The sequence below is a fragment of the Myotis daubentonii genome, chromosome 19, assembly GCF_963259705.1.
Source record: "Myotis daubentonii chromosome 19, mMyoDau2.1, whole genome shotgun sequence".
NCBI classification, from domain to species: domain Eukaryota; kingdom Metazoa; phylum Chordata; class Mammalia; order Chiroptera; family Vespertilionidae; genus Myotis; species Myotis daubentonii.
Window position 1 is genome coordinate 12,621,654 of NC_081858.1, and position 27,599 is coordinate 12,649,252.

Here is a 27,599-nt window from a genome sequence, read left to right on the forward strand (position 1 = left end):
GCGATGTCAAAAGCGTGGACTGGAGACGGTGGGGGTCACAACGTGGAAGAAGCCTGAACCCCTGAATCCCACCTCCCCTTTCCCTCATCAGGAAAAACGTACCCCGGACTTTTCGGAAACTGAAAATAAACTTTCACCTGTAAGTCACTAAAATTAGTGGGGTTTGCCATAGCAGCTAGCTTATCTTAGCTAATACGGTGGCAAAAAGATTTAAAAAAACACACAAAACTTTGCTCGGAGCTTTGCAATCACCTGGGCTAAGTAAATTGCTCAAAGAAACTTTCGGGATAAGCACCTGAGCTAGAAATGCTTCCTAGCAAAAAAAGCATAATTGCACGAGTAATAAGTAAAAGTGCCACAGCCAACTCAACTGACACAAGGAGACTGGTGATGAGTGATCACTGTTCAAGTCAGGTGGTGGCACCGTTCCCTCTACTTTTGTCTGTTAACATCTTTCACACAAAAAATGTTAATTGTAAAAGGAATTTTTGTAAAATCCAAACCACGCTACCTTTTCAACCCTCATCACCTAAAAAAACGCTTAAGCAATTTACAGAAATAAGAGGTTCCTCAAAACAAGCAGTTCCCCAAAACAAGCATCATGTAAATTATGGTCAAATAGAAACAAACAGTAATCTCCATAATTCTTAAGGGTTTGTTTGTTTTTTATTTGTTTTTTACTCTGACCATTTAAAAAAATGTGTGGCTTAAAAAACACACAAATGGCCGAAACCGGTTTGGCTCAGTGGATAGAGCGTCGGCCTGCGGACTGAAAGGTCCCAGGTTCGATTCCGGTCAAGGGCATGTACCTCGGTTGCGGGCATATCCCCAGTGGGAGATGTGCAGGAGGCAGCTGATCGATGTTTCTCTCTCATCGATGTTTCTAACTCTCTATCTCTCTCCCTTCCTCTCTGTAAAAAATCAATAAAATATATTTTTAAAAAAAAACAAACACACAAATGTATGAGAGAGAAAGTTAGACTAGGAAATGAACACCAGGATTCTGTACCAGCTGGATGACCTCCAACAAGTACACAACCCCTTCCGGGACCTCGATATCCTCATCTACAGCCTGAGGATACTGATAAGATAAGATCCATTTCTAACGCCATCCTTTTGTGGTTCCAGTTTTGGGTTTCAAATCAAAACTCAAGTGAAGGGCAAGGATTCAAGTGAAAGGGAGGCGACAGATGCGGCAGCAGGTAAGCGGAAGCCTCTGCCATCCCTGCAGAACGAATGGGAATCTGATAAGATCAGCCTCCACATCGCCTGGCACCCTCCACTGCAGGATCCGAGGCAAATCACACTCCACACTCCACCTCAGTCCCCTCGGAGTCCCCTTCGTCCCCTCAGCAAAACAAACTGACTCCTTTATTTACTACATCCGGAAATTCTGCTGGGAGGCAAGGGAGAGTCGAAGAATTGGCAATGAACTTAATCTGCCAGGAAGGAGTTCCACGCTGGGCCTCCAGGAACAGGGCTGTTGGGGCAGTGGAGGGACGCCGAGGAAATCCAGCAGCAGGCAGGCTGAGACTTACCTGTGAACAACGGCACTCTGAGACGTCTGAACCCCCTTCTAATTCTAACATGCTATATGTCCATGAACTTGATGGCCGGAGGGGAAGGGAAAGAAGTTCTGAGAGTAACGGAAGTCTAGTTTGAGAGAAAGAGGTTTCCGAAGCTGATTGATTTTCAAGCCAAGAGAGAGAGAAATTCAAAGGCTGTGTTCTGCTATCATATTCCTGAGTTTGGGAGGTTCATTCACAGCCTGCTCCTGTCCCCTGAAGTCATGGTTATGTAAGTGTCTGTTGTATGCTGTGTCACTTGCTGTCCCCCGCCCCCAACACACAGCGACGCAGCAATGAAACCTGAGCGCGTCTGCTTCAGCCACTGAAAACATTACACAACATTCTGGTAGCTTTCCAAACTGACTTGCGTTTCCACCAGAAAAAGGCAAAGTTATTCGATTTTCCCCTCCTTTGAGTTTCATTCACATGCACATTTCTGCATATACAGAAAAGACCGCAGGAAACAAACCTGAGGAGCATTTACATGCTTTCTTCAATTGATTCCTGAGGACAACACGGAAGGTTTTAACTTGACAGAAGACTATCAAAACCTAATTGATAGCTGATAGGCCTGCAGGGGACCAATTTAAACACATCTCATATCCTAGCTGAACTGCGCTTAATGTCCAGCGATTGGAAGTGCACCATTATGCCAGGTCGCCGAATGGGCTGTTTCTACACCAAAGCCCACATCCTTTATTTACTTTCTCAGGAATGGACTCTGAAAGAATACAAGCAGCCGCATCTCCTCACAGGGTCTTTCCTGCCCCATCATCTCCTCTGGACTCCCCTAGCCACTGTGCAGTCCTCTATTATTGAACGATGAATCATACTCACTCGCATCTTGTTTGCATACCATGCTGTGACTAAGTCCCTCGTGGTCGGGGATGAGATTTCTCTTTGCATCCAAAGGACCTAGAAAAGTATCTGGTACACACCCAGAGTTCTAAAAAGTTCTGCACTGACTCAGTATCAGAACAGGAACCTGTCAAATGATGCGCTACTGCTATTTCAAATAGAGCATCAAGTAACTGGAACTCACCCTCTAAGCATCTGAAGAACCTGACAGCATTAGAGGATTCCCAAACCCTGGAGTCTCCTTTTGAAAGTAGGCCAATGCAGCTATAGGCAAACTGCTCAATTACTACCTCCAGTGAGTGGTATGCAAGAGCTGTAAGTCTCAAATTATATCATTACCTTCCCTGACACTACTTACACTCTCATGGAAGAGCACGGTCTAATGGAAATATAATGCAAGGCAAATGTGTAATTTTGAATTTGCTACTGACCATGCTTTAAAACAGAAACAGCAGAAGTGAATAACATTTTATTTAACCCAATATATCCAAAATATCACTTCAAAATGTAATTAATATGAAAATTATTAGTGAGCTACTTCACATTCTTTTTCTCATACTAGGTCACTGAAATCCCTTGTGTACTTTATACTTAGAGCACATCTCGACTTAGACTTGCCACATTTCACATGCTGCACAGCCACATGTGGCTGGCTGGTGGCTCCTGCACGGGGCAGTGCAGGTCTAGAATACATGTTTAAGGCAGCATAGAAAGTAGCTCTCAGGTTGACATTGATGATAAATTTACCAATCAGATACCCCAAAGCCCCTGGGTAGGCAACATCTGTCTTCCCTACATCATTATAACACATAAGTGAGGAAAAGAGCACAAGAACCCTTGCATATAAAACTGTGAATAATGTCACTGTTCTGAAGAGAAAAAAGGAAAAGATAGTATTTACAGCAAGAGGGCTATTTGATGGGATACGTCTGAAGAAGCCCTGCTTATATAGCACAAGGCCCAGGAAAACTGACAGCTCAATGCCAGGAGTTTGAAAATACGCCCACACAAAACTCAAAGCAAAGTACGAAGATTGAGTTACAGATGAAAATTTAATAAGTGTGTCTCAAGATACAAGAAAGGAACCTGAGAGAGACTGGCAGACGTGAGGCCAATAGAGCAGGAGGCAGCATTTCAAGCACAAAGGGAGGGAGAACACAATTCTACTGAAGCAGCGTAGCTTTTGCTGTCTTTCCAACTGCAGGAAACCAATCCCACGTGATAAGAACATGTGGAAAGACAGGCTTGGGGACTGGAAGGAAAACTTCAGGAGAGAGAGGTAAAGGATATGACTTTGGCATCAGCTATTTGTTTTTGTTTTAATTTTTTTTAAGTTATTTGTTTCTTACTAATCGGATCCCCCCCCCCCCCCCAATTTTAAAATGCCTTTGACTACAATTTAAAATGTAAGACCAGGGAAGAAAGAGCACTGTCCCAACATTTTAACATCTGGGGAACCAGTTAGTTTGAATAAAGACACACAATACTCCATGGGGGATGGAAAGGGAAGCACCTTCAGGACAGAGTATCTGTCAAGCACATGAGTGGTTGGTCAAGGTGACAACAGCAACATGAAGCCACCTAAGGTCATCATTCGTCATTGTTCTGGCCTCCCAGAAGCTTGCCCCTGAACACAGAGAAAATGTGTGTGATGTCACCAAGCACAGTTTAGGGCATGGGCCACAGAAGGACCATTGCTCCAAGTGAGTGTTGTAACAAGTGAGATAAACTAGAGAGAATAGCAAGTTGGGGGGGTGGGGAACACGGGGACTAGAGCAAGTGGTTGGTTTAAAGCAGGGTGGGGAACCTTTTTTCTGCCAAGGGCCATTTAGATATTTATAACATCATTTAAGGGGCATATAAAATTATTGACTTAAAAATTAGCCTGCTGTATTTGGTCAAACATATAGTTAACTCACCCCTAATGCCTTGGTAGGGCCAGACCAAATGATTTAAAGGGTAACATTAAAATCTTACACATGGGTCCGGCCAGCATGGCTCAGTAGTTGTTGAGCATCGACCTATGAACCAGGAGGTTGCAGTTTAATTCCTGGTCAAGGCACATGCCCTGGTTGTGGGCTCCATCCCTAGTGGGTGGCATGCAGAAGGCAGCTGATCAATGATTCTCTCTCATCATTGATGTTTCTCTCTCTCCCTCTCCCTTCCTCTCTGAAATCAATAAAAATATATATATTTAAAAAAATCTTACACATGGGAGGTGAGTCTACTAAGGCTGGTAATTATGACAATAGAAGGGGAAATTCCAAATGTCTTTATCCCACCATCTCCAGCAGTGCATTCCAAGACTGAGGAATAATGAAAAGATGAGCCAGGGAAAAAGGTCTCGCCCTGTCAGAAATAAACATACATAGAAAGTGAACGAGAGCAATTTTCCAAGTGCAAAGAGACAGAGAGTCCATATTCCAGAGAGCCGACTCTGTGTATGCCTAAAAGGGTGGAGCAAATATGTTCAGGAGGCCAGAGCATCTGGAAATAGTGGTGGGTTTTTTTTATTGATTTCAGCGAAGAAGGAAAAGGGAGAGAGAGACAGAGATAGAAACATCAATGATGGAGAGGGAATAGTTGATTGGCTGCCTCCTGCACATCTGACCGAGCCCACAACCCAGTCATGTGCTCTTGACCGGAATCAAACCCGGGACCCTTCAGTCCCCAGGCCGACGCTCTATCCACTGAGCCAAACCAGCTAGAGCAAGGCAGCATCTTTATTGTAGCTTGAAAAGTACCAGCATTCTCCAAGGACCACCTGGCTAAAGAAACAGAACCTCCTAAGGAGTGAGAGTTGCCTGAGGCCTCTCTCACTGTTCATTCAAGTTATTTTGCACCGCCTTTGATAAACTTACACTAATCCACAAGCTTGGTAATAACTTATATTGTTGTACTGCTACGTGGACACATTTCACCAGCCATTATAAAGCATGACACAAAATAATACAATCAGTTCAAGGAAGGGAAAAGAAGACCCGAGAGAAACAGGTAAAATGTAAAAAGACACCCACTTACCAATGGCACCACTTGTCAATACGTCTGTTCAGTTCCACATCTCTCCATCAAGTTTATTCCCTTGTTTTACAGGATTTACTTACACTAACTCCAAAGAGCCATGTGTCTATTCTTCAAAAACATGGCCCTCACCGTCCTCCCTTACAAGGGGCCATCCCTTATTAATTTCAGATCTGTGTGCCTTTCAAATGGTGCAGTACTGAACCAGAGTTATTGAATATTAAAGCCGTGCAAACTATCCTTTTTTAATTCCACTGTCAAGAATATTCATAAACACCGATATTTCCTCAAAGGTTTCCACCCCCTGGGAACCTGCCAAGCGTTCGCTCACATCTATCCAGGCCCTCCTGCTGTCATCACTCTGGACTCATAAGAAAAGCACTCACTGAAACGCCCTCCAACAAATGTCAGGGAGACTCCAGGAGCAGAACCCTGGCTCTTCCTTAGCCTTCTATCACCTCATTGTGCTAAAGCACCACTAAGACCTATTTCCCCCGATATTTGTCTACATATGTAAGTATTTATTGCATACACAATATAGGATACAAGTTCTTAAATAGGCCAGACTCAAACAGCTTTAAAATCAACTGAACAATGAAAAAAACACAAACTGCATTCTCCAGCAAGGATAAAGTACAAAAGATGAAAGGTAAGCCAACAGTGCAGTCGTTGTTTACAAAGAACAATGTAAAAGCCCATTTTAGACACTAAAGGACTGACACAAGCCAGTAAGGGCAGAAAATTAATTGGCTTTGTAATTCAAATGGTGCTTACAAGAAGTGGTATTTCCAATTTCTAACTTACAAAGCAATTTATGAAATCGGCCTACCAACCTTAAGTGCTGGCTTGAGAATATCATACAATAAGATACTGAGAAAGCTTTACCACATCTTTCTATCGAAGTCAGAAGTAAAAAAAAATAAAAAAATAAAATAAAAATATATATATATATATATATATATATATATATATATATATATATTTTTTTTTTTTTTTTTTTTTTCCCCAGAGAGGGAGAGAGAGATAGAAACATCAATGATGACAGAGAATCATTGATTGGCTGCCTCCTGCGCACCCCACACTGGGGATTAAGGCCTCAACCAGGGCATGTGCCCTGACCAGGAATTGAACGGTGACCTCCTGATTCATAGATTGACACTCAACCACTAAGCCATGCTAGCCAAGCTCAGAAATAAAAATTGTAGCCCTAGCCGGTCTTGCTCAGTGGATAGAGCCTTGGCCTGCGGACTGAAAGGTCCCAGGTTCGATTCCAGTCAAGGGCACATGGCTGGGTTTCAGGCTCGACCCTCGGTAGCAGGCGTACAGGAGGCAGCCAGTGAATGATTCTCTCTCATCATTGATGTTTCTATCTCTCTCTCCTTTTCCCTTCCTCTCTGAAATCAATAAAAATAAAATAAAATAAAATAAAATAAAAATTGTAAGTAAAGACTCAAGCTTAGGCCGAAACCGGTTTGGCTCAGTGGATAGAGCGTCGGCCTGCGGACTCAGGGGTCCCGGGTTCGATTCCGGTCAAGGGCATGTACCTGGGTTGCAGGCACATCCCCAGTGGGGGATGTGCAGGAGGCAGCTGATCGATGTTTCTCTCTCATCGATGTTTCTAGCTCTCTATCTCTCTCCCTTCCTCTCTGTACAAAATCAATAAAATATATTTAAAAAAAAAAAAAGAGACTCAAGCTTAGGATGTTTGCTGAATGAAGTCAGAACAAGGTATAAATAGATAAGACCTAACGCTTTGAAAAATTACTGTGGTGCTTGAAAATTACGTTTTCTAAATTTAGAGTGTGTATGACATAGTATAGAATGCAAGCTCTACCCAGACTTTCAAAGTCCACAGCACTTTTAAAAAGGAGGAGGAGGGGACAGAAACCCAGTCAAGACAAAGCGAGCTGGAGCATTAGACACGTTTTTGGAACTCTGTGCCATGGTAAACGCCTGCAACCAGGAACATCTTCATACACCCCAGTCTGAGTGAATAGTTATTTTCATTCCTGCTACTCAGATCTACGCAAAAAAACAAGCAAACCAGCCCTGGCTGGTTTGGCTCAGTGGATAAGACAGACTGAAGGGTCCCAGATTTGATTCCTGATCAGGGGCACATGCCCGAGTTGCAGGCCTGATCCCCAGTGGGGGGGCGTGCAGGAGGTGGCCGATCAGTGATTCTCATCACTGATGTTTCTATTTCTCTTTCCCTCTCCCTTCCTCTCTGAAATCAATAAAATACATATATCTTTTAAAATATATATATAAGCATCCTCCTAAAGTTCTTCCATCTGCAAAAGAACTGAAAAAGGAGTAGGGAGGAGCCATGAAAAGCTGAGTAATTGGAGCTATTTTGCTCATTTACACAAGTTTCTACAAAACCTAGTGGCTTTATAACTCTAATACCACCAGCTTAAGATGGATCTTAAGAGGGACTGAAGTGACTAGGCCTGGTTAGTTTCTCCCAGAACTTAATAGGTCGACAGCAGTCAATTACACTAATGTGTAAAAAAGAGCTAACGTACTTAATATAGCATCATGGAATTTTAGACTCAGAAGAGACCTTGGCAAACTAGTTCAACTTCCTCATTTTACCACTGAGGAAAACGCTTCTAAAAAGTGAAATCATACCCTAGCCAGTGCTCAGTGGTTAGAACATCAGCCCACGTACTGAAGGGTCACGGGTTCAATTCAATAGATATAAATATACAGTGAAATCACTTGTTAGGGTCACAGTTACTTAAAACAGCCTAGGACTTAAACCCCAACCTCCAAATGAAAGACTCCTGACCCACATAAAGTATGCTGATGCGTAAAAGTTTCTGATCTGCCCACACTAAAAGCAAACACGTACCAACTGTTTGTTCTGAGCAAGAAAGGGGCACAAAGAAAACTCACACAAGAGTCAATTGCTTCCATGTTGGTTCTTTTCTCTTTATAAAGGCTTTCTTTTCTTATTTTCACTTTGCAAATGAGCAAATTTAAGAGTTGCTACAGGTCCCGTCCCCACCCCCGTCCTCAGGGATGTTCTTTTTTCCCCTCTGAGTGATGTACATTTATTGAGGGCCCCCCTCCCCCGCAACCCTAGGATTATAGGTCTTTAGAGCCAACAGAAAAAATAACCACATTTCTATTTTCACAATACCTATGGAAGGATACCTGGCTATTTCAAGAGAAAATAACACTCTGCTAAATTTACCCACAAGTCCCTACGATAGTTTTCTACACAACCACCCTACACACTGTAAATGGAAACTAGAAATCAGTTTCATTTGACCCTGGCCAGTTTGGCTCAGTGGATAGAGTGTCAGCCCTGAGACCGAAGGGTCCCGGGTTCAATCCCGGTCAAGGGCAGGTACCTTGGTTGTAGGCACAATCCCAGGCCCCAGTTGGGGCACATGCAGAGGCAATCGATGTGTCTCTCTCACATTGATGTTTCTCTTTCTCTCTCTCCCCCCCTTCCTTCCACTCTCTCTAAAAATCTATGGAAAAAATATCCTCAGGTGTGAGGATTAACAAAAAAACAACAAAAAGAAATTGTTTTCATTTGAATCTTAACACCCAACTTCATTGTTGGTTATTTTTTAGCTGTTGGATAATCTCCTACACAGACACACAGCAGGTTCTACCTTGGAGAGACACCCAACACACACACACACCTCTGTCATTAAGCTGTGGAAAATAAAATTGACAAACATACTAAAGGGCCTGAAATCTAGCAAGGCACAAGTTCTGACATGAGGAGCACGAGTTGTTTTTCCATGCTGAATATTTAACTTCTCATAAATTACAAGTTCTTCCGTGACAACTGTTCGTTTAAAATATGCCCTCGCCCTAGCTGGTTTGGCTCAGTGGATAGAGAGTCGGCCTGTGGACTGAAACGTCCCGGTTTCAATTCTGGTCAAGGGCACATGCCTGGATTTTGGTCTTGATCCCCAGTAGGAGACATGCAGGAGGCAGCCAATCAATGATTCTCTCCATAATTGATGTTTCTCTCTCTCTCCCTCTCCCTTCCTCTCTGAAATCAATAAAAAATATTATTTAAAAAAAATAAAATAAAATATGCCCTTCAGTACAGCAAGGCACTACTACTAAAATTAACTTTCTAAACCATGGCAGGAAGAATGGTTTTCATTTCCCATGGTAGTAGAAGTGGGTTTTCTCCCCATTCTAACTTAAATGAAAGAAGAAAAATTAAGGTGTTCATTCCTTTAGTAATGGGAAGTCAGGAACATACAGGGATTAAAGGGAAGGAAAAAGAAGAGTTCTAGCATGTACTCAGTTTTACATAAATTCATTTAATCATCACAAAGAGTATAGGAAGTAGCCATCATCCCCAACTTATAGATCAGAAAACTGAGCTCCAAAAGGTTGAGCAGTTTATGCATATAGTAACAGAGCTGGGCTTTCTGTCGGGCAAAGAACTGAATTCTTGCTCTTAACCTCATGAATAGCCCTGGGTTCCCCAAGAGCAGGATGAGTGCCTGATTTACTCAACTTTGTATCCCCAAACATCGGAGCTGGTGCTTCCCTACAGTAGGTGCTCAATATATGCCTGGTGAATATATGAATTAAAAGAGAATTGATGGCCCAGCCAGTTTGGCTCAGTGGATAAAGCATCGGCCTTCGAACTGAAGGGTCCCAGGTTCGATTCCAGTCAAGGGCACATGCCTGGGTTGCAGGGCTCGATCCCCAGTAGGGGGCATGCAGGAGGCAGCTGATCAATGATTCTCTCTCATTATTGATGTTTTTATCCCTCTCTCTCCCTCTCCCTTTCTCTATGAAACCAATAAAAATATATTTTACAAAATGAAAGAGAATGGATAAACTCAACAACAACAAAACAAACAACCAGTTTCAAACTGGACAAAAGACTTAAGTGGGCATTTTTTCCAAAGCTATATAAATGCCCAATAAGCACATGAAAAGATGCTCAACATCATTAATGATTTTTTTCAAATGTAAGTAAAAACTACACCAAGAATACCAGCTCACAACCATTAGGATAACTGCAATTAAAAAATAAAATAAAATATAAAAAAAGAATCAAGAAAATAAGTGTTGGCAGGGGATATTGAGAAAGTGGAACCCTTGTACACTGTTGGTGGGAATATAAAATGATACAGTCACTGTGGAAAATAGCATGGCGGTTCCTCAATAAATTAAAAAGAATTATCATATGATCCAACAATTCCACTTCTGGGTATATGCCCAAAAGAATTGAAAGCAGTATCTCAAAGTGATATTTGTACACCCATGTTCATAATAACATTATTCACAATAGCTAAAACATGGAAGCACTGACAGATGAATGGATTAGCAAAATGTGGTATATGCACACAATGGAGTATTATTATTCAGCCTTAAAAAGGAAGGAAATTCTGCAATGGAATACTACTAGGTCATAAAAAAGAACAAGATCTTACCATTTGGGAGGACATATTCTAAAATACTAACATGATTTTCTCTAGACCAGGGGTCCTCAAACTACGGCGGCCTCCACATGCGGCCCACCGGAAACATTTGCTTTTTTACTTCAAAATAAGATATGTGCAGTGTGCATAGGAATTTGTTCATAGTTTTTTTAAAAACTATAGTCTGGCCCTCCAACGGTCTGAGGGACAGTGAACTGGCCCCCTGTTTAAAAAGTTTGAGGACCCCTGCAGTCTAGACAGTAGAATTATGAATTTGTTCTTTTCTGTGGGTGTTTTTTGTGGTGTTTTATGCCTTATGCATTGAACCCACATATTATAAGATAACTTGTATATGTTATGAAAATGTAAGGGTCACTTGAATTGTAAAACATAAGGAAAAAAATAAACCTAAGAACCTCAAAGAAAAATAATAACTTCACTAAAAAACTAAAATCTAAATTTGAGTCTGATACTAGATTCTCAATGGAATAACCTAAGCAAGCAACGTGTGCCTTACAACAAAAACTATCAATATGGCTTCATGTAATACACCCATGTATGAGACTTAGTGATATAAGTTTTCTTTCACTGAGGCTGTAAAAAAGATAAAAAACAAACAAACTACCCTGCCTTCAAAGTTTATTTATTCTATAGTCTGGAAAAAAAATGGAAATAGGTTCCTTACTGCCTTAGGTATTAGAACATAATATCTCTAATAAGAACTCATTTTGCGGAGGTGCCCTGGACGGTGTGCTCAGTGGTTAGAGTGTCGGCCCAAGCATCAAAGGGTTGAGAGTTAGATTCCCGGTCAAGTTAAAGAGAGAATGCAGAAGGTCAAAAGATTTGATTACAAGATATTTAGGAAAAGATCCCTAATACCACTTATCTTTACTGAGAGAGGGAAAAAAATGCCAAATATTTCAGTGCACTACTTGACTAGGGATTTGTAGAATCAGAAAACAAACATTAAAGTGGCCTTCCTTTTATATGTCCTTTAGACAACAAACCCTGGGTTCCGGGTGGTATGCACCCTGAACATCTGGTTCTCAGGCCCTTAACTTCCGAGGAGGCACAGTAAGTCAAGGGCTTGGCAATTTTAAGTGTAAAAAATGGGCAGAGTTCAAACTGGGATCCAATCCAAGCTATCCTTAGACATAAGCAAGCAAAGAAGAGTACAAGTATCAAAACTCCTTAATTCAAATCCAAAGCAGATTAGACCTTCTGCTTCTAGAAAACATTAGGGCCGCAACATGTCTCTCTGTAATCTCATCCGAATTCCTGAGAAGAGGTGGTTGAGAATGTGTTTGTTTCCCCAGGGAAAGACATACCGGAGAAGGTTCCCAACAGGGATCCTGTAACAGGACTACTTCCTCCTTCCTAATATTCTGCAAAGAAAACTTGCAAGATGTTGTTGCTGAACCACAATAACACAGTCAAAAACGGACCCACCCATTGAGTTAGTGTGAGTGGAATCTGTCCTTCTGGAACTGCCAGATGGAGACTGGGGGAAAAAAAAAAAGCTCTTTACTAATTATGGCCAAGATTCCTTGGTACTTGGTGCCAGCGCCAGGATTTTAGCCCAGATGTCCTAGCCAAATTCAAGGTGGGTTAAGTCTGCCAAACCTATCAAAAGGAAAAAAGGGCCTCTTCTGTTGCCCTGATTGGAATCTGAAGAGGTCACTCTTGAAATTCTTGTGTAGCACCATCAGTCAATATGGTTTCCCTTAAAAGTGCATTGTAGCTCAAATGCTGATTTAAAGCATATGGATTCTTTGAGTTCTATCTACATGGGAAACATACACTACACATATTAAAAATATGTAAGATGCTATAATAACTTAAAGCCTCCCTAAATAAAAATGTTTTTAAAAATAATTTCATATCCAGGGTGATTCTGCCACTGCTTTCCAAATAAGATTTAGGAGACCTCCCTAGCCAGTTTGGCTCAGTGGATAGAGTGTTGGCCTGTGGACTGAAGAGTCCTGGGTTCATTTCTGGTCAAGGGCACATGCCCGGGTTGCAGGCTCCATCCCCAGTGTGAGGTGTGCAGGAGGCAGCCAATCAATGATTCTCTCTCATCATGGATGTTTCTCTCTCTCTCTCTCTCTCCCTCTCCCTTCCTCTCTGAAATCAATAAAACATATTTTTTAAAAAAAGATTTAGGAGACCAACATGAAGGTTTATATTAAACATAAATTTTGAACCAGGAAATTTTTGAGACTGAAAAAGGAAGACTTGGTAGCCAGGAGCACAATTCTAGGAAAAAGCTATATGTATGTGCAAATATCAGTTACAAGGCCTCCCAGGGTTGAGCAAAGATCCTGCACACAAATAGGAGAAAGCATACACCCAAAAGCAAGTCTGAACATCAAGTACTGGAGATTCCACTAAACTCGAGTTCAATTTCTAGCTCTGTATTCACTGGCTATATGGCCTTTTAGTAAGTTAGTAAAATTCTTTGAACCTCGGTTTTCCTATCTTTAACTCTTCATCAAAATCATGGCATGATTCTGTACCTTTCACTATATTAATAAATACATATTTAGAACTACAACCAATATGATGTTATCTGCCCCCTCCCACGCCTCCACCTCAGGACCTTTGCATTTGCTGTTCCCTCTTCTTAGTATGCTCTTCCTCTTGGATCTATATTCTGCACTTCCTCCAGATTCCTACTCAAAAGTCACATTCTCAACAAGGTTTCCTCTGACCACCCTATCTAAAACTTCTATTACCCTAATTTTTCTCCCCAAAACTTAATATTCCCCCCTCCCTGTTTTCTTACCATGTAACACCACTATAAATTTTGCTAATATGGTTACTGTCTGCCTCCCCTACTTGAAGGGGGGAATTCAAAGAGAACAGGGATTTCTGTCTGTTTTATTCACTGCTGTATCACCAGTTCCCAGAACGGCATCTGGCATACAGTAGGTGCTCAGTAAAAAATCTGTTGAGGAAGAGAATTAATGACAGCTTACAGACAGGTAAACCTTAGCCCCTCAAGCTGCCTTTGGGGAGAATATCACAACACTTCAAAAATACTATAAAGCTGCCCTAGCCAGTGTGGCTCAGTGGATAGAGCATCGGCCTGCAGACCGTAAAGTCCTGGGTTCGATTCCAGTCAGGGGCACATGCCCGGGTTGTGGGCTCCATCTCCAGTAGGGGGTGTGCAGGAGGCAGTCGATCCATTGTTCTCTCTCATAATTGATGTTTCTATCTCTCCCTCTTCCTTCCTCTCTGAAATCAATTAAAATATATATTTAAAAAAAAATACTGTAAAGGAGAACAACACAGGCTTGCAAGGAATAACACTGTCCATTCTTTTATCATAGAGAAAAAGACACTCTACCTCCCATCTCTCCTGTACAAGGAAGGGATTAAAGAAGCCGGTAATTTGGATAAAATGGGACGCTATATGCAGTGAAGTTAACTTTAGCTAACACTACACAGATAGGATTTTCTTTTAATGTTAATAGATATTAAGCCATTTTTCTGTGATTTTACAACACCATCTTCTGGGTATGTTTTTTTCTCTTTAGCTTTGACTTCTATAGAACCTGGCTTGAAACTTATGGACTTCATATTTTCAATTAACTAAATAAATATTTACTGAACACATGGGGCTCTGCAAAAGCCTGTAGAGCAGTGGTTCTCAACCTTCCTAATGCCGCGACCCTTTAATACAGTTCCTCATGTTATAGTGACCCCAACCATAATATTATTTTCGTTGCTACTTCATAACTGTAATGTTGCTGTTATGAATCGTAATGTAAATATCTGATATGCAGGATGTATTTAGGCGACCCCTGTGAAAGGTTGAGAACTGCTGCTGTAGAGGATGCTATGAAGTGAAAGATATATGGTGGCAAGGACCTTATACAGGGCAAGGACCACACACACACACACACACACACACACACACACACACACACACACGGAAGACCAGGACTGTCTCTGCAAATGAAGAACTTCAGGCAGCCAACATGTGATGAATTCAAAGATGTCTATCTTTGTATGGAGTATAAGAGGACCAATTCATCTCTTACACGCCATCCACTAAGCCTACAGAGACAACTTAGTAAAGCAAGAGTCAAACATGACTGAAGTTCACATGCATTTATGGGTCACATGGGATGCAACAGACTCAGTATCAAACACTGGGTAAAAAAATAAAAATAAAAATTTAACTACAAATAAGGGCACCAAATTCTAAACTGATAAAGAACAGAAACCAGATGGGCTTATGTTGTCTTAGGCACCGGTAGGAGCTTAAGCAATTGTTAAAAAAGCAGAGAAGGTGGTGGCGATCTTTTATCTTCAGACGGAATACCTGCAGGTGTCCACCCAGTTTGAGTCTTGTGCGTTTCTTTTTTTTTTTTTTTTTTTTTACTCCTTTGAACCAGGTCTAGTGGGAAACCTAAGATGCACGTTTTTCTCTGAACCTTAAAAACTCAGCACCAGCCCTTCGCCAAGCAACAGTTACTCGAGGCTACACTCGCTCCTTGCTAGAGACTCACCATACTCATTTAATTATTAAGCACCTGGAGTCGGAATACCTGCGCTCAAATCCGGACACCACCACTTATTGGCTACTTATTAGCTGTGTGAACCCGGGCAAGGTAATTAACCTTCCTAAGCCTCCTCTTTCAAAGGGGGATCCGGGACACAGAGCACCCTCCTTGGGTTCGATTGACTGAGATAAAACATACGAAAGGCTGGCCCCGAGCCTCACCCCAAGAAGCCCTCAATAAAACGTAATGATTATTTCCAGGGGGTGAAAATGCCCCACGGCTGGGAGCAATGTACCTGAGGATTCTTGCAATAGGAGGTTGTCATTAAAGCCAAAGTCAAACACTAGGATCCTGAATGTCAACTGTAATTGGAAAAAAAAAAAAATTTTAAAGCCAAAAAGTCAAAGGCTTTGGTGTCTGGACTTGTGGACACTATAAACAACAGGAATGACGATAATAACAGGGCAACACCAACCAGACTCATAACCTGTCACAGCGGCAGCAACGGGACCCCTGACGGGCACCGTCCTCACCGAAACGGCCAGGCAAGGCTGCTGAATCCAAAAAAATAAAAATAAAATTGCAGAATTTTTTTCCACGCTCTTCTTTTTTTTAAAAAAAAAAAATACAGTAATTGGTGCCCAAGTTTTGCTAAAAACAGACATCTCAAAGGACTGCGGATTTAACGTGTCATTTCTCCCGGCGGGAGGTGGGGCCGCGGAGGGAGGAGGGCCCGGCCGGAGGGAAAGGCCACGCGCGCGGAGGAGCAGCCGGGTCCGGGGCTCGTCCCCGAATTCAGATCCGGCGTCTGCAGCCCGCGAGGGGGCACGGAAGGCTCGGCCTTTGAAATAACCTGGAAACAAGTGTCAGCTGCCTTCCGGCCAGTCCGCGCCCAGGCACAAGGTTCGGGTGCCGGAGCCGCGGTGCGATCCGGAAACCCTGGTCCCGCTTCCCAACCACCGTCTCCAAGAACCACAGTCCCGCCCGGGGGGCCCGGGGCCGGGGAACGGGGGGAGGGGGGGGGACGGGACGGGGCAAGAGCCACCGCAGCCAGGCCGGGCTGTCCCGCCGGCCGGCGCCCGCCCCGGAGGCCACGGCCACGGTGCCCTCCGTCCGGCTCGCGGGCACCGGGCCCGAGGGCTGAGGAGGCTCGGGCGACCCGGCGGCGGCGCCCGGGGGCAACAGGTCCGGCCGGGCCCTGACACCCCCCCAGGGCCGAGCGCAGGGGAGAGGAGAGGGAGCCCGGAGCGGCGCAGGGCGCGGAGTCCCAGCTCCATCTTGAGGCGGCGGAGGGAGGAAGGCGGGCTCGGCGCCACGGGGCCGGCCTCGGTCAGGCTCTCCCGGGACGCACCCCGGGACCGCGGGCCTCCAGGGCCGGCCCCGCCCTCGGAGCTCCCGGGCCCCTCACAGACGCGGGACGAGGCCGGCGGGGCGAGGGGAGGAGGGACGGGGAAGGGACCGGGCCCCACTCACCGCCGGCCGCCGCCTCTCTCGCCGCCAGTCGCCGCCACCTGCACCTCCGCAGCCGCAGCAGCAGCAGCCGCCGCCGCCTCCCGCCTCCCCGCTTGTCGGCGCGGGGCGGCGCGGGGCGGGGCGGGGCGAGCGTGACGCGCCGCCTGCACCAGACGCCGGGCGGCTCCTCCCCCGCGCGCCCCGCCCTCGGCCGCCCCGCGCCCGGGCCCCGAGGCCCCCGCCGCTTTGTCTGCACCCGCCGCGACCCACGGCCCCGGGGCGGGAGGAGGGCGCCAAGGACCCCGAGGGGCCTGCGCCCGCGCTGCTCGGCATGTCAGTTCCGCGTCGCGCCCCACGCCCCATCCAGCCCGGACCGCAGCCGGTTCCTTGGCGGCTCGGCTTTCCCCTCCCCCTCCCCCTCCCTCGCCTCCCCGACCCTCCCCCACCACCGGCGAGAAATCCTTTGAAAGCATCGAGGAGAAGGTGCGCTCAGCCTGCTCCGAGGAGGGAGCATCCCGTCTCCCTCCGGGAAAGATGAGGGTGAGGACGCCCCGGGGAACGGCTGGAAGGCGCTGCCCGCAGCCAGGGAAGCCCGAGGGCGGACAGTCCCTTGAAACGAGCCCAGCGCCCCCCCCCCCGCCCCCTCCGGCTGGAGAAAGGCCCCTTTGATTCGCCCCGGCCGCCTGGACCGGAGCCCCGGTGAAGGTCGCGGCCCCTCCTCCCCGCGGGGAGCGCTTTTCAAAGCCTTGGAGGGCGCCCCGAGGGGTGACAGCCGCAGTCCGCGCCGGGCCGGTGCAGCAGAGGGCGGCCAGCATTTCACTCCCATGGACCATGGCAACCCCCGAAGCTCTGCGGCTCCCGGGAGGGAAGTGCAGCTGTCAGTCAGGATTGTGCAGCGGCTTCGTGGCGGAGAAGGGAGCCCGGCTTCCTCCTCCTGCCGCGTGGAAGGGAATCATCAGGAGGGTGACCCCTTTGCTGACCTTTATGCAAAGCACGGAGCTGCTGCCCGGAGCAGGGGGAGGGAACTACAGGGGAAAGGCACGAGATTCTGAACCTAGTAGATTGATCCGGGGGCCCCTCCCCTCCATTCACTTTTGAAATCCCCCAAACCGCTATTTCCTAATTCAACACCACCCTGGTTTGCAAGCTCCGAGGTCCAAGTGGTGGTGGCAACCCCTGCGATCCAGTATCCATATTCCTCCTCTGAAAGGCACACCTCCCCCCACCCCCTCCCATCTAAACACTTTACAGCTCTAATAGGCAACCCGACTAATAATCATAGATGCCATGGCATAGAGTGAGGCAAGGACCGCTGCTAACTAATGGAGGGTGCAGCTATAACCACTTCTGTTTAATTCTCTTCTGCTCATTCAGCTAAACAGGTGCCTGCAGAGCTGGACCGGGAAAGAGGGCGGTGGGAAGATGAAATCTGAGCCTCAGAGCGTGAAGGAGTGGGTGACTGCCCCCTGGACCAGCACCCCCAGACCTGCACACATCCCCCCAGACACTCGCACCCCTGAATAACCATCTTCCAGAGGCGGCACAGGCAGGCCAGGGGAAGCGGGGGTTCTGAGGGTAAGAGAAGCAGGATGGGCCCCACCAGCATGGGTCAGTGGTTGAACGTTGACTTATGAACCAGGAGGTCACAGTTCGATTCCCATCAGGGCACATGCCCAGGTTGCGGACTTGATCCCCAGTGTGGGGCGTGCAGAAGGCAACCAGAGATTCTCTCTCATTGTTGATGTTTCTCACTCTCCTCTCCCTTCCTCTCTGAAATCAATAAAAATATATTAACAACAAAAAATGTATATATTTTTTCCCTAACCGGTTTGGCTCAGTGGATAGAGCGTCAGCCTGCAGACTCAAGGGTCCCAGGTTCGATTCCTGTCAAGGGCATGTACCTTAGTTGCGGGCACATCCCCAGTAGGGGATGTGCAGGAGGCAGCTGATCGATGGTTCTCTTTCATCAATGTTTTTAACTCTCTATCCCTCTCCCTTCCTCTCTGTAAAAAATCAATTAAAAAAAAATATATATATATATATATTTTAAAGCAAGGTGCCATTCAGTGTGCATAATGTATAAAATGCTGGGTTTTTGTTTTTTTTAAATAAGCAAAGGAGAATATATATATATACTAGAGCAGCGGTTGTGAACTGATAGTCTGCGGACCACTGGTGTTCTGTGAGGTCTGAAATGTTGGCAACCGCTGGTTTAAGGAAACCTTTGGAGCAGCAGTCACCAACTGGTGGTCCGCGGACCACTGGTGGTCTGTGAGGTCCAAAAGGTTGGCGATCGCTGTACTAGAGGCCCAGTGCATGGATTCGTGCACCAGTGGGGTCCCTCAGCCTGGCCTGCGCCCTCTTGCAAATCTGAAACCCGCAGTCTGACATCCCCCAAGGGATGTAGTAGTGCTCCAAGCGGCAGGCGGCCGAGGAGGAGCCCAAGCTGCACTGCTCCCGCTCATCCCGGCCTTGCTGCACCTGCATCTGCTCAGTTACACTGCCCAGGAGGCGGGAGAAGCTCTGCTGCCACAGCTGCACTCACCAGCTGTGAGCCCCACTTCTGGCACCCTTGGGTCAGCTGAGCTGCGCCCCTGCTGTGGGAGCACACTGACCACCAGGGGGGCAACTCCTGCATTGAGCGCCTGCCCCCTGGTGGTCAGTGCATGTCATAGCGATTGGTCCACTCATTCGGTGGCTTAGGCTTTTATATATATAGATGTATTTAATGGAAGTATTTATTTTAAGCCAAAATTAATGCTCTTTTCTTCTCTTGTCTTTCCTTATACCTGACTTTGACCCTAAACAATCCATTTGCTGTGCCTGGAAGGTGGGAGCGAAAGTGAAGCCGAGTTGTTACCCAAGAACAACAAAGAAAAAAAAGGAATTCAGGTTTTGGCATTCAAAACAGGATCTTTGTAACAGCTTTATTGAGATGTGATTCACATACCCTATAATGTACCCATTAAAGTGTACAATTCAATGATTTAGGGTATGTTATGTTATTAGTGTTTTTGAATTGTGGTAAAAATACATATAATTTGCCATTTTAACCATTTTTAAGCATACATGAATTGCTTTTCCAATGTTGTGCGACCCAAAACAGAATTTTGCAGAGAAAAAAATAGGCTTTGTATTCCAGCATTGTCGAGAGAGAAAGGGTTATTAAAAGTTCCTTTAGCCCTAACCGGTTTGGCTTAGTGGATAGAGCATCGGCCTGCCTACTGAAGGGTCCCGGGTTTGATTCCAGTCAAGGGCACATGCCCAGGTTGCAGGCTCAATTCCCAGTAGGGGGCATGTAGGAGGCAGCCGATCAATGATTTTCTCTCATTTAATGAATGAAGCGGCCCAGGCCAGGCCAGGGGAAGCGGGGGTTCTGAGGGTAAGAGAAGCAGGATGGGCCACACCAGCATGGGTCAGTGGTTGAACATTGACTTATGAACCAGGAGGTCTCAGTTCGCTTCCCATCAGTGCCGGGGTCCAGCCCCAGCGGGTCCAGGGGTCCCCAAAGGTGTGGACGGAGTCGGCGAAGAAGGAATGACACGGAGACAGCGTTCAGTTGATCAGCAGCCTAGCCAGGATCTCTAGCCAAGTTCTGGTCTGGATCTCCAGAGAGGTTCTGCTTCGGATCTCCAGCGAGGTTCTGTAGCCATGTTCCCTCGCTAGGTTCTCCAGCCAGGTTCTGTCCAGGATCTTTTGCCATGTTCTCTCCAGCAAAGTTCTTCTGTCTGTAGGTTCTCTGTAGGTTCTGTCTGTAGGTTCTCTCTTCTTAGTTCTGTGTTCTAAGTTCTGTGTTCTAAGTTTCTGTCTCTTTCTGTCTTGTTACAACTGTATTTATACCAGTTGATTCAATCCTATCAATCTCTATTACAAAGGTTAGGGCGTTTCTTATCTCCATTCCAGGGAGTAAAGATTATGTAGCTTAAGCATGATTGTTTGTAGTTAAAGTGATTAATTACCCACCTGGCACTTAGTTGAGGGGTTTTATTCCCTCCCTAACTTCAGGGGAAAATCCCTACCTGGGGAATCAACCTTTCTCAGAGACCTTGGTTAAAACACATAGTGCCAAGAAGGTGAGCAAAGATATTAAGAACAGTATGCCATATATGCCAGGTCCCTTGAAACAGCAAGGATGGACCGGCTCCCGGCACATCAGGGCACATGCCCAGGTTGCGGACTTGATCCCCAGTGTGGGGCGTGCAGAAGGCAGCCAAAGATTCTCTCTCATTCAATGATATTTCTAACTCTCCCTCTCCCTTCCTCTTTGAAATCAATAAAAATATATATTTTTTGCCCTAGCTGGTTTGGCTCAGTGGATAGAGCGTCAGCCTGTGGACTGAAGGTTCAATTCCAGTCAGGGCACGTGCCCAGGTTGCGGGCTCGATCCCTGGTGAGGGGCATGCAGGAGGCAGCCAATCAATGATCCTCTCTCATCATTGATGTTTCTATCTCTCTGCCCTCTCCCTTCCTCTCTGAAATCAATAAAACATATATATATATTTAAATGACAACCACCAAAACAGCAATAGCTGTCCAGTGTGAATGAATCAAAAAATTATACCTTAAAAAAAGAAAGTTCCTTTAGTTCCCATGTGTCCTACCAAGGGCCTGGAAGGCCATAGTTTCTGCTATGATGTACAGAAGAGTCTCCTGTCTAACATTTAAGACTTACCCAACTGGCGTGGCTCAGTGGTTGAGGGTTGACCTATGAACCAGGAGGTCACGGTTTGATTCCCAGTCTCAGGGCACATGCCCAGGTTGTGGGGTTGATCCCCAGTGTGGGGCATGCAGGAGGCAGTCTATTGGTGATTCTCTCTCATCACTGATGTTTCTATCTCTCTCTCCCTCTCCCTTCCTTTCTCTGAAATCAATAAGATAAATAGGTAGGTAGATAGGTAGGTAGGTAGATGATAGATAGATAGATAGACAAATATAGAGATAAAAGTATAAAAGACTTAACCAGAAAAAAATAAAAAATAAAATAAAAAAAAGACTTAACCAGGAGATTGGAGATAGGGAAAAAGAGGATACGGCATAGAAGAAATAAGAGGATATTGTATTTCCAGGCCTGGGAGTTGATGGGAAAAAAGGAAGAGAGACAAGTAAGGAAGGCAGAGCCACAGGTTGGGATCTGGGGCAGGGAAGAGGGTGGTTCCCAGAACAAGAGCATTTCCACATTCAAGAGTCTGGATGACAACCCTTAGGCAGGATGATGGCTCCATGCCAACTTGTATGTATGCACATAAGCATAACCAATGGACGCAAGACACCGGAGGGGGTTGGGGGGGGGGGGCGTGCGGGGAAGGGAGGGAGGGCATGTGCCAGGAGTTAGGGAAGGCTGGCGGAAGGTCAATGGGGGGGAAAAGGGAGACATATGTACTACTATTTGTAATACTTTAAACAATAAAAAAAAAAAAGACAACAGGGGTGAGGGGTGGGGGGAGGTTATCATAAGGAAGATCCAGTTTGCGTTTCTAGGCCTGGGACACTGGGTGTCATGAAAGGCAGTTGAGAGCTTTGTGTGGCTGCTTTGGGACCCACAGTAGCAAGCATGTGGTAGAGACTCAGGGGTGCCTGCTGCGCCAGTGAGTGGGGAAAGGCTGAGTCAGCAGGAGGAAGCACCGAGTCCTGACTGAGCCAAGACAGAGCATGTGTTAGGAGCAGACCCAAGCAAACAATCAGTGGGCCCCAGAACCAGGACATCCGCCCATAGAGAGCTCAGCTGTGTCTGACACTGCTGATTGTCTACTCAAGATCCTTGCCTCCTTTTTACTTAAACCCAAATTATGTCTGACACAGCAATGTGCCAATAACTGACGCTCACTTACGCAGACCTTACCTGGGGAAGTTGGCGTAGACACAGCAATGTGCCAATAACTGACGCTCACTTACGCAGACCTTACCTGGGGAAGTTGGCGTAGACACAGCAATGTGCCAATAACTGACGCTCACTTACGCAGACCTTACCTGGGGAAGTTGGCGTAGACACAGCAATGTGCCAATAACTGACGCTCACTTACGCAGACCTTACCTGGGGAAGTTGGCGTAGACACAGCAATGTGCCAATAACTGGCGCTCACTTACGCAGACCTTACCTGGGGAAGTTGGCGTAGACACAGCAATGTGCCAATAACTGGCGCTCACTTACGCAGACCTTACCTGGGGAAGTTGGCGTAGACACAGCAATGTGCCAATAACTGGCGCTCACTTACGCAGACCTTACCTGGGGAAGTTGGCGTAGAGGCGCTCTGGGAAGGCTTTTCCTTCCCTGCTAACTGGGCACAGACACAGACACAGATATGAGAGCTGGAGTTGAAGCAGCCATGTTGTTAACCTGAGGTCATGAGCATAAAGACAAAAGCCAGCCGGCCACGGTGGCAGAATGGAACAACTGAAAGAACAGGATTCCTCTCCTAGGAAGAGAGTTACTTATCTGGGGGCAAATATTTGTTAAAAACCAAAATAGAACTACTTAGAACAATAAAATAAATATCTGAGGGCTAACAGACTGGTTGAAAAAGGAACTTCATGAAGAAAATAGAAACCGCCCTAGCTGGTTTGGCTCAGTGGATAGAGTGTCAGCCTGTGGACTGAAGGGTCCTGGGTTCGATTCCAGTCAAGGGCACATGCCAGGGTTGCAGGCACGTCCCCACTGTGGGGCGTGCAGGAGGCAGCTGATCGATCTCTCTCATCGATGTTTCTGACTTTCTATCCCTCTCCCTTCTTCTCTGTGAAAAATCAATAAAATATATTTTTTAAAAAAGATTCAATTTGTGTCAATTTTTTAAAATATTTTTATTGATTTCAGAGAAGAAGGGAGAGGGAGAGAGAGATAGAAACATCAATGATGAGAGAGAATCATTGACTGGCTGCCTCCTGCACGCCCGCTACTGAGGGTCGAGCCCACAACCCAGGCATGTGCCCTTGGTCAGATTCGAACCTGGGACCTTTCAGTCTGCAAGCTGACGCTCTATCCTCTGAGCCAAACCGGCCAGGGCCAATTTGTGTCAACTTATAATTTTTTTGTTGTTAATCCTCACCTGAGGCTATTTTTCCATTGAATTTTTTTTTTTTTTTTTTTTTTTTTTTTTTAGGGAGAGAGAATGGGAAGGAGGGGTAAAGACAGAGAGAGAGAGAGAGAGAGAGAGAGAGAGAGAGAGAGAGAGAGAGAGGCATCAATGTGAGAGAGACACATCCATTGATTGCCTCCCATAGGTGCCCTGATCAGGGCCAGGGATTGAGCCTGCAACTGAGGTACATGCCCTTGACTGGAATCAAACCCTGGACCCTTCAGTCTGAGGGCCGACACTCTATCCACTAAGCAAAACTGGCCAGGGATCAACTTTGAATTTTATCAGACTGATGTCTATTAGTTATCAACAATCAAGTGAGACAAAAACAAATATGACTTTGAACTTGAATGTGGTACTTTGGGCCAATCATAAGACAAACAACTCCTTGGAAGAGCAGTCTGTTATTATAGGCCAGATGGATAAGAGTCTAGTGTTTTAAAAATGTAGTGCACTAAAATTAGGTTGGTTTGTTAACATTACTGTTTGACACAGTTATCCCAGCAGTTTCTAATTTTAAACACTCTCTTATTCCACTTATTTTTTTTTCCTATTCTGGAAGTTATCTATTTTTTATCTTTTTTTTTTTAATGTATTTTATTGATTTTTTTACAGAGAGGAAGGGTGAGAGATAGAGAGCTAGAAACATTGATGAGAGAGAAACATTGACCAGCTTCCTCCTGCACTGGGGATGAGCCTGCAACCCAGGTACATGCCCTTGACCAGAATCGAACCTGGGACCTTTCAGTCCACAGGCTGACGCTCTATCCACTGAGCCAAACCAGTTTCGGCCCTATTTTTTATCTTAAATATTCCCAAAATAGGTGAGTTTCAAACCAATTTTAAATCATACTTGTTAGACTATACAGATTGCAGTAAGTGATTGCATGATACATGAAAATGCTCAAAGAACCGGAGCCTTAACCATGCATCGCTTGAAACACACATAATAGACTTAAAAGAAAAAAAACGCCATAATATCTTGTAGCTCATCCAAAGAGGAGGAATCTCTTTCCCCACCGCTGAATCTGAGCTGGTCTTCCTGACTTGCAAGTGGATAGCAATCGCTGTTCTTGTGGAACTTAAATTCTAGTGAGGGCGGGAAGGCAGACAATAAACAATAAACTAAGTAATTATGTAATAGTAGAAAGTACTATGGAAAAATGTAGATCAAGGGAGATTGGGAGAGATTGGGTGGCGTGTGTGTGTGTGTGTGTGTGTGTGTGTGTGTGTACTCTTAAATCAGGTGGTCAAGGTAGTGTCACTAGAAGGTGAAATTGAAGCACAGAACTGCGGGAGGTGAGGGTAAATGCATTTCAAGGGGAAAGTGGTTCAAGCAAGAAAACAGAGCAGATGCCCCAAGGCAGGCATGAGGTATCTCTGCTCTGGCCGCTCTAATCAGAGGACCATCAGAGGAACCTGTAATGTGATATTCTTCTTTTTTTTTTGTAATGTGAGATTTTTAACTATGAGTCCATAGACCTTTGGGGCAGAATTTAGAAAAACTTAACCATTTCTTTCAAATATAAATGTAGGCAATACATTCTGTTCCTACCACATGCCTGCTATGTCTGTCCTGATCTTTTTTTAAAAAAGTATATGCTTATTGATTTGAGATGAAGAAAGAGAGCGAGAGAAACATCAGTGATGAGAGAGCCATTGATTGCCTGCCTCCAGCACACCCCACACTGGGGACTGAGCCTACAACCCAGGCATGTGCCCTGAACCTCCTGGTTCATAGGTCGATGCTCAGCCACTGAGCTACGCTGACAGGTCCTGTCCTGATCTTTGATTCCCTAAATATGTGGTTGATAAACTGGGTCTCGTGAGCCACATGCGGCTCTTTGGCCCCTTGAGTGTGGGGCCATGAAGTTTCAATCGCACTGTACGTGCGCGCCCGCACGTGGTATTTTGTGGACGAGCCACACTCAAGGGCCACAGTTTGCTGACCACTGCCCTAAATCATGCAACCATATTTGCTCTCAACCACCTCCATAGATTGAGCCTTCATATATTCTTCTGTATACTAATCTATAAAACCTTTAAATTGGACCAATACGAAAAGCAGACTGTGATTGGTTCAGAGAGTCAAAAGTCAGGATAGGCATGGAGAGAGAGTGGTAAGAACAGAAGGACATTTGTTTGAAGCCCGTGAGAAATTTGCCCTGGGTCTAGTCCCACAACCTATCCTAGTCCAGTTTCACGTGTCATTCGCCAATTATGACTAACGAACTGGCCTCCACGACTGAAAACGATGAACAATTCACCCTGGTATGATGGCAGCCCTCCAGGGAAGCAATCTTGCCTGTCTAGAACCATAGGAAGCCGAGTCAGGATCTACCAGTTGCATTTTCAGTGAGTCCTTGTATTACAAAAATTCCACATGTAGTCAGATTGTGAATAGTTAATTTTGTTTAGAAAATGCACTTCTAGAATTTGTGATATGTCAGACTTTCCCCATTACGACAGATACAATAAAAAGATTAGTACTATAACTTTTCTTTAAAAACATTTCTTGATTTCAGAGTGGGAGAGGAAGAGAAAGAGATCGATGGAAACATCAATATTGAGAGAGAATCAATGATTGGCTGCCTCCTGCACTCCCCCTACTAGGGCTCAAGCGTGCAACCTGAGCACGTGCCCTGACTAGGAATCGAACTGTGATCTCCTGGTTCATATGTTGATGCTCAACCACTGAGTCACACCAACTGTTTTTTTTTTTTTTATATGACCTGTTCTTTCTTTTGCTTAGGTTATAAAATATTTTTGGTATTTTTGCCCCAGTCATTCTTTCTACACTTTAAAAAATTATCTCATACTTTAAAAAATCTAAAAAAAGATTCAGAAAGAAAACCTAAAATATAGTGAGATTGGGGCACAGTGAGCCAAATTTGGACAGGAATTAGTAAAATCATCTACATGAAAAGAAACTTAGTTGTAAGGGGATAGTTTCACTAAGCACATTTAAATCATGGGGAGGGAAGTAATTTTCCTTTTTTAAAAATAATGCTTCACCAATTTGCATGTCATCCTTGCAGGGGCCATGCTAATCTCTATTGTTTCAATTTTAGAATATGTGCTGCTGAAGTGAGCACAGAAATAATTTTTCAATATCAGCTTTAATCAATAACCACATTATTGGATATCAGATGGTGAATTTGCAAAACAAAAATGATTTTGCAAAATAGATCATCACACCAAAATGGCCAATTGATAAAGGAAAAGATTCAAAGATTTGACTCCTAACAATTTGACACATCTGTACCTCAAAAGCCATCATAAATAAGTAAAAATATACATGACAAATCAAAAACATAAGTTTACAGTGTACTTAACAAAAGGTATATATTTTTAATAGCTCCTTTAAGTAAACAAATAGAACAATGAGCAAAGGATATAAAGCCAAGTCACAGAAGAAATAACAATTGCAATAAAAACATATTCAGTCTGATAATATAGTAATGCGTCCTATATACATTTGCACAAATATTCAAACATTTGCCTTTTAAAATGTTTGATGCAGCAATCATTTATGTATCTCTCTCTCCCTCTCCCAACCTCTCTGAAATCAATAAAAATCTATTTAAAAATAAAATGTTCACTGCAGCATTAACAAAATATTGTAAACAATCCTATATAATAAAAGGCTAATATGCAAATTGTCCCCACGGGCTGGAGTTTGACCGACTGGAAGTTAGATGTGTG

The 27,599-nt window shown here is 44.9% G+C and overlaps 2 protein-coding genes and 1 pseudogene across 12 annotated transcripts in view; 1 reads left to right on the forward strand and 2 right to left on the reverse strand.

Annotated features, from left to right (window-relative positions):
- CLIP1 (CAP-Gly domain containing linker protein 1) overlaps window positions 1-16,967 on the reverse strand; it is an 88,898-nt gene extending 71,931 nt beyond the window's left edge. For 9 of the 11 annotated variants that reach the window (XM_059676128.1, XM_059676127.1, XM_059676125.1 and 6 more), the window contains exon 1: window positions 16,846-16,967. The gene's annotated coding sequence lies outside the window, so the exon portion shown is untranslated. Of the gene's footprint in view, window positions 1-1,538; window positions 1,784-2,405; window positions 2,484-16,845 lie in introns of those variants that run through there. The other 2 variants (XM_059676118.1, XM_059676119.1) reach the window with 2 other exon arrangements.
- On the forward strand, window positions 1,191-19,810 carry LOC132222203 (basic proline-rich protein-like). Its single transcript, XM_059677109.1, has 4 exons — window positions 1,191-1,202; window positions 16,745-17,307; window positions 18,207-18,275; window positions 19,655-19,810. Exons 1-4 carry the CDS (start codon window positions 1,191-1,193, stop codon window positions 19,668-19,670), a joined length of 660 nt encoding a protein of 219 aa, XP_059533092.1. The 3' UTR covers window positions 19,671-19,810.
- A 7,083-nt stretch (window positions 19,811-26,893) lies between these two features.
- LOC132222329 (U6 spliceosomal RNA) lies at window positions 26,894-26,989 on the reverse strand (annotated as a pseudogene).
- Between the last annotated feature and the right edge of the window lie 610 nt (window positions 26,990-27,599).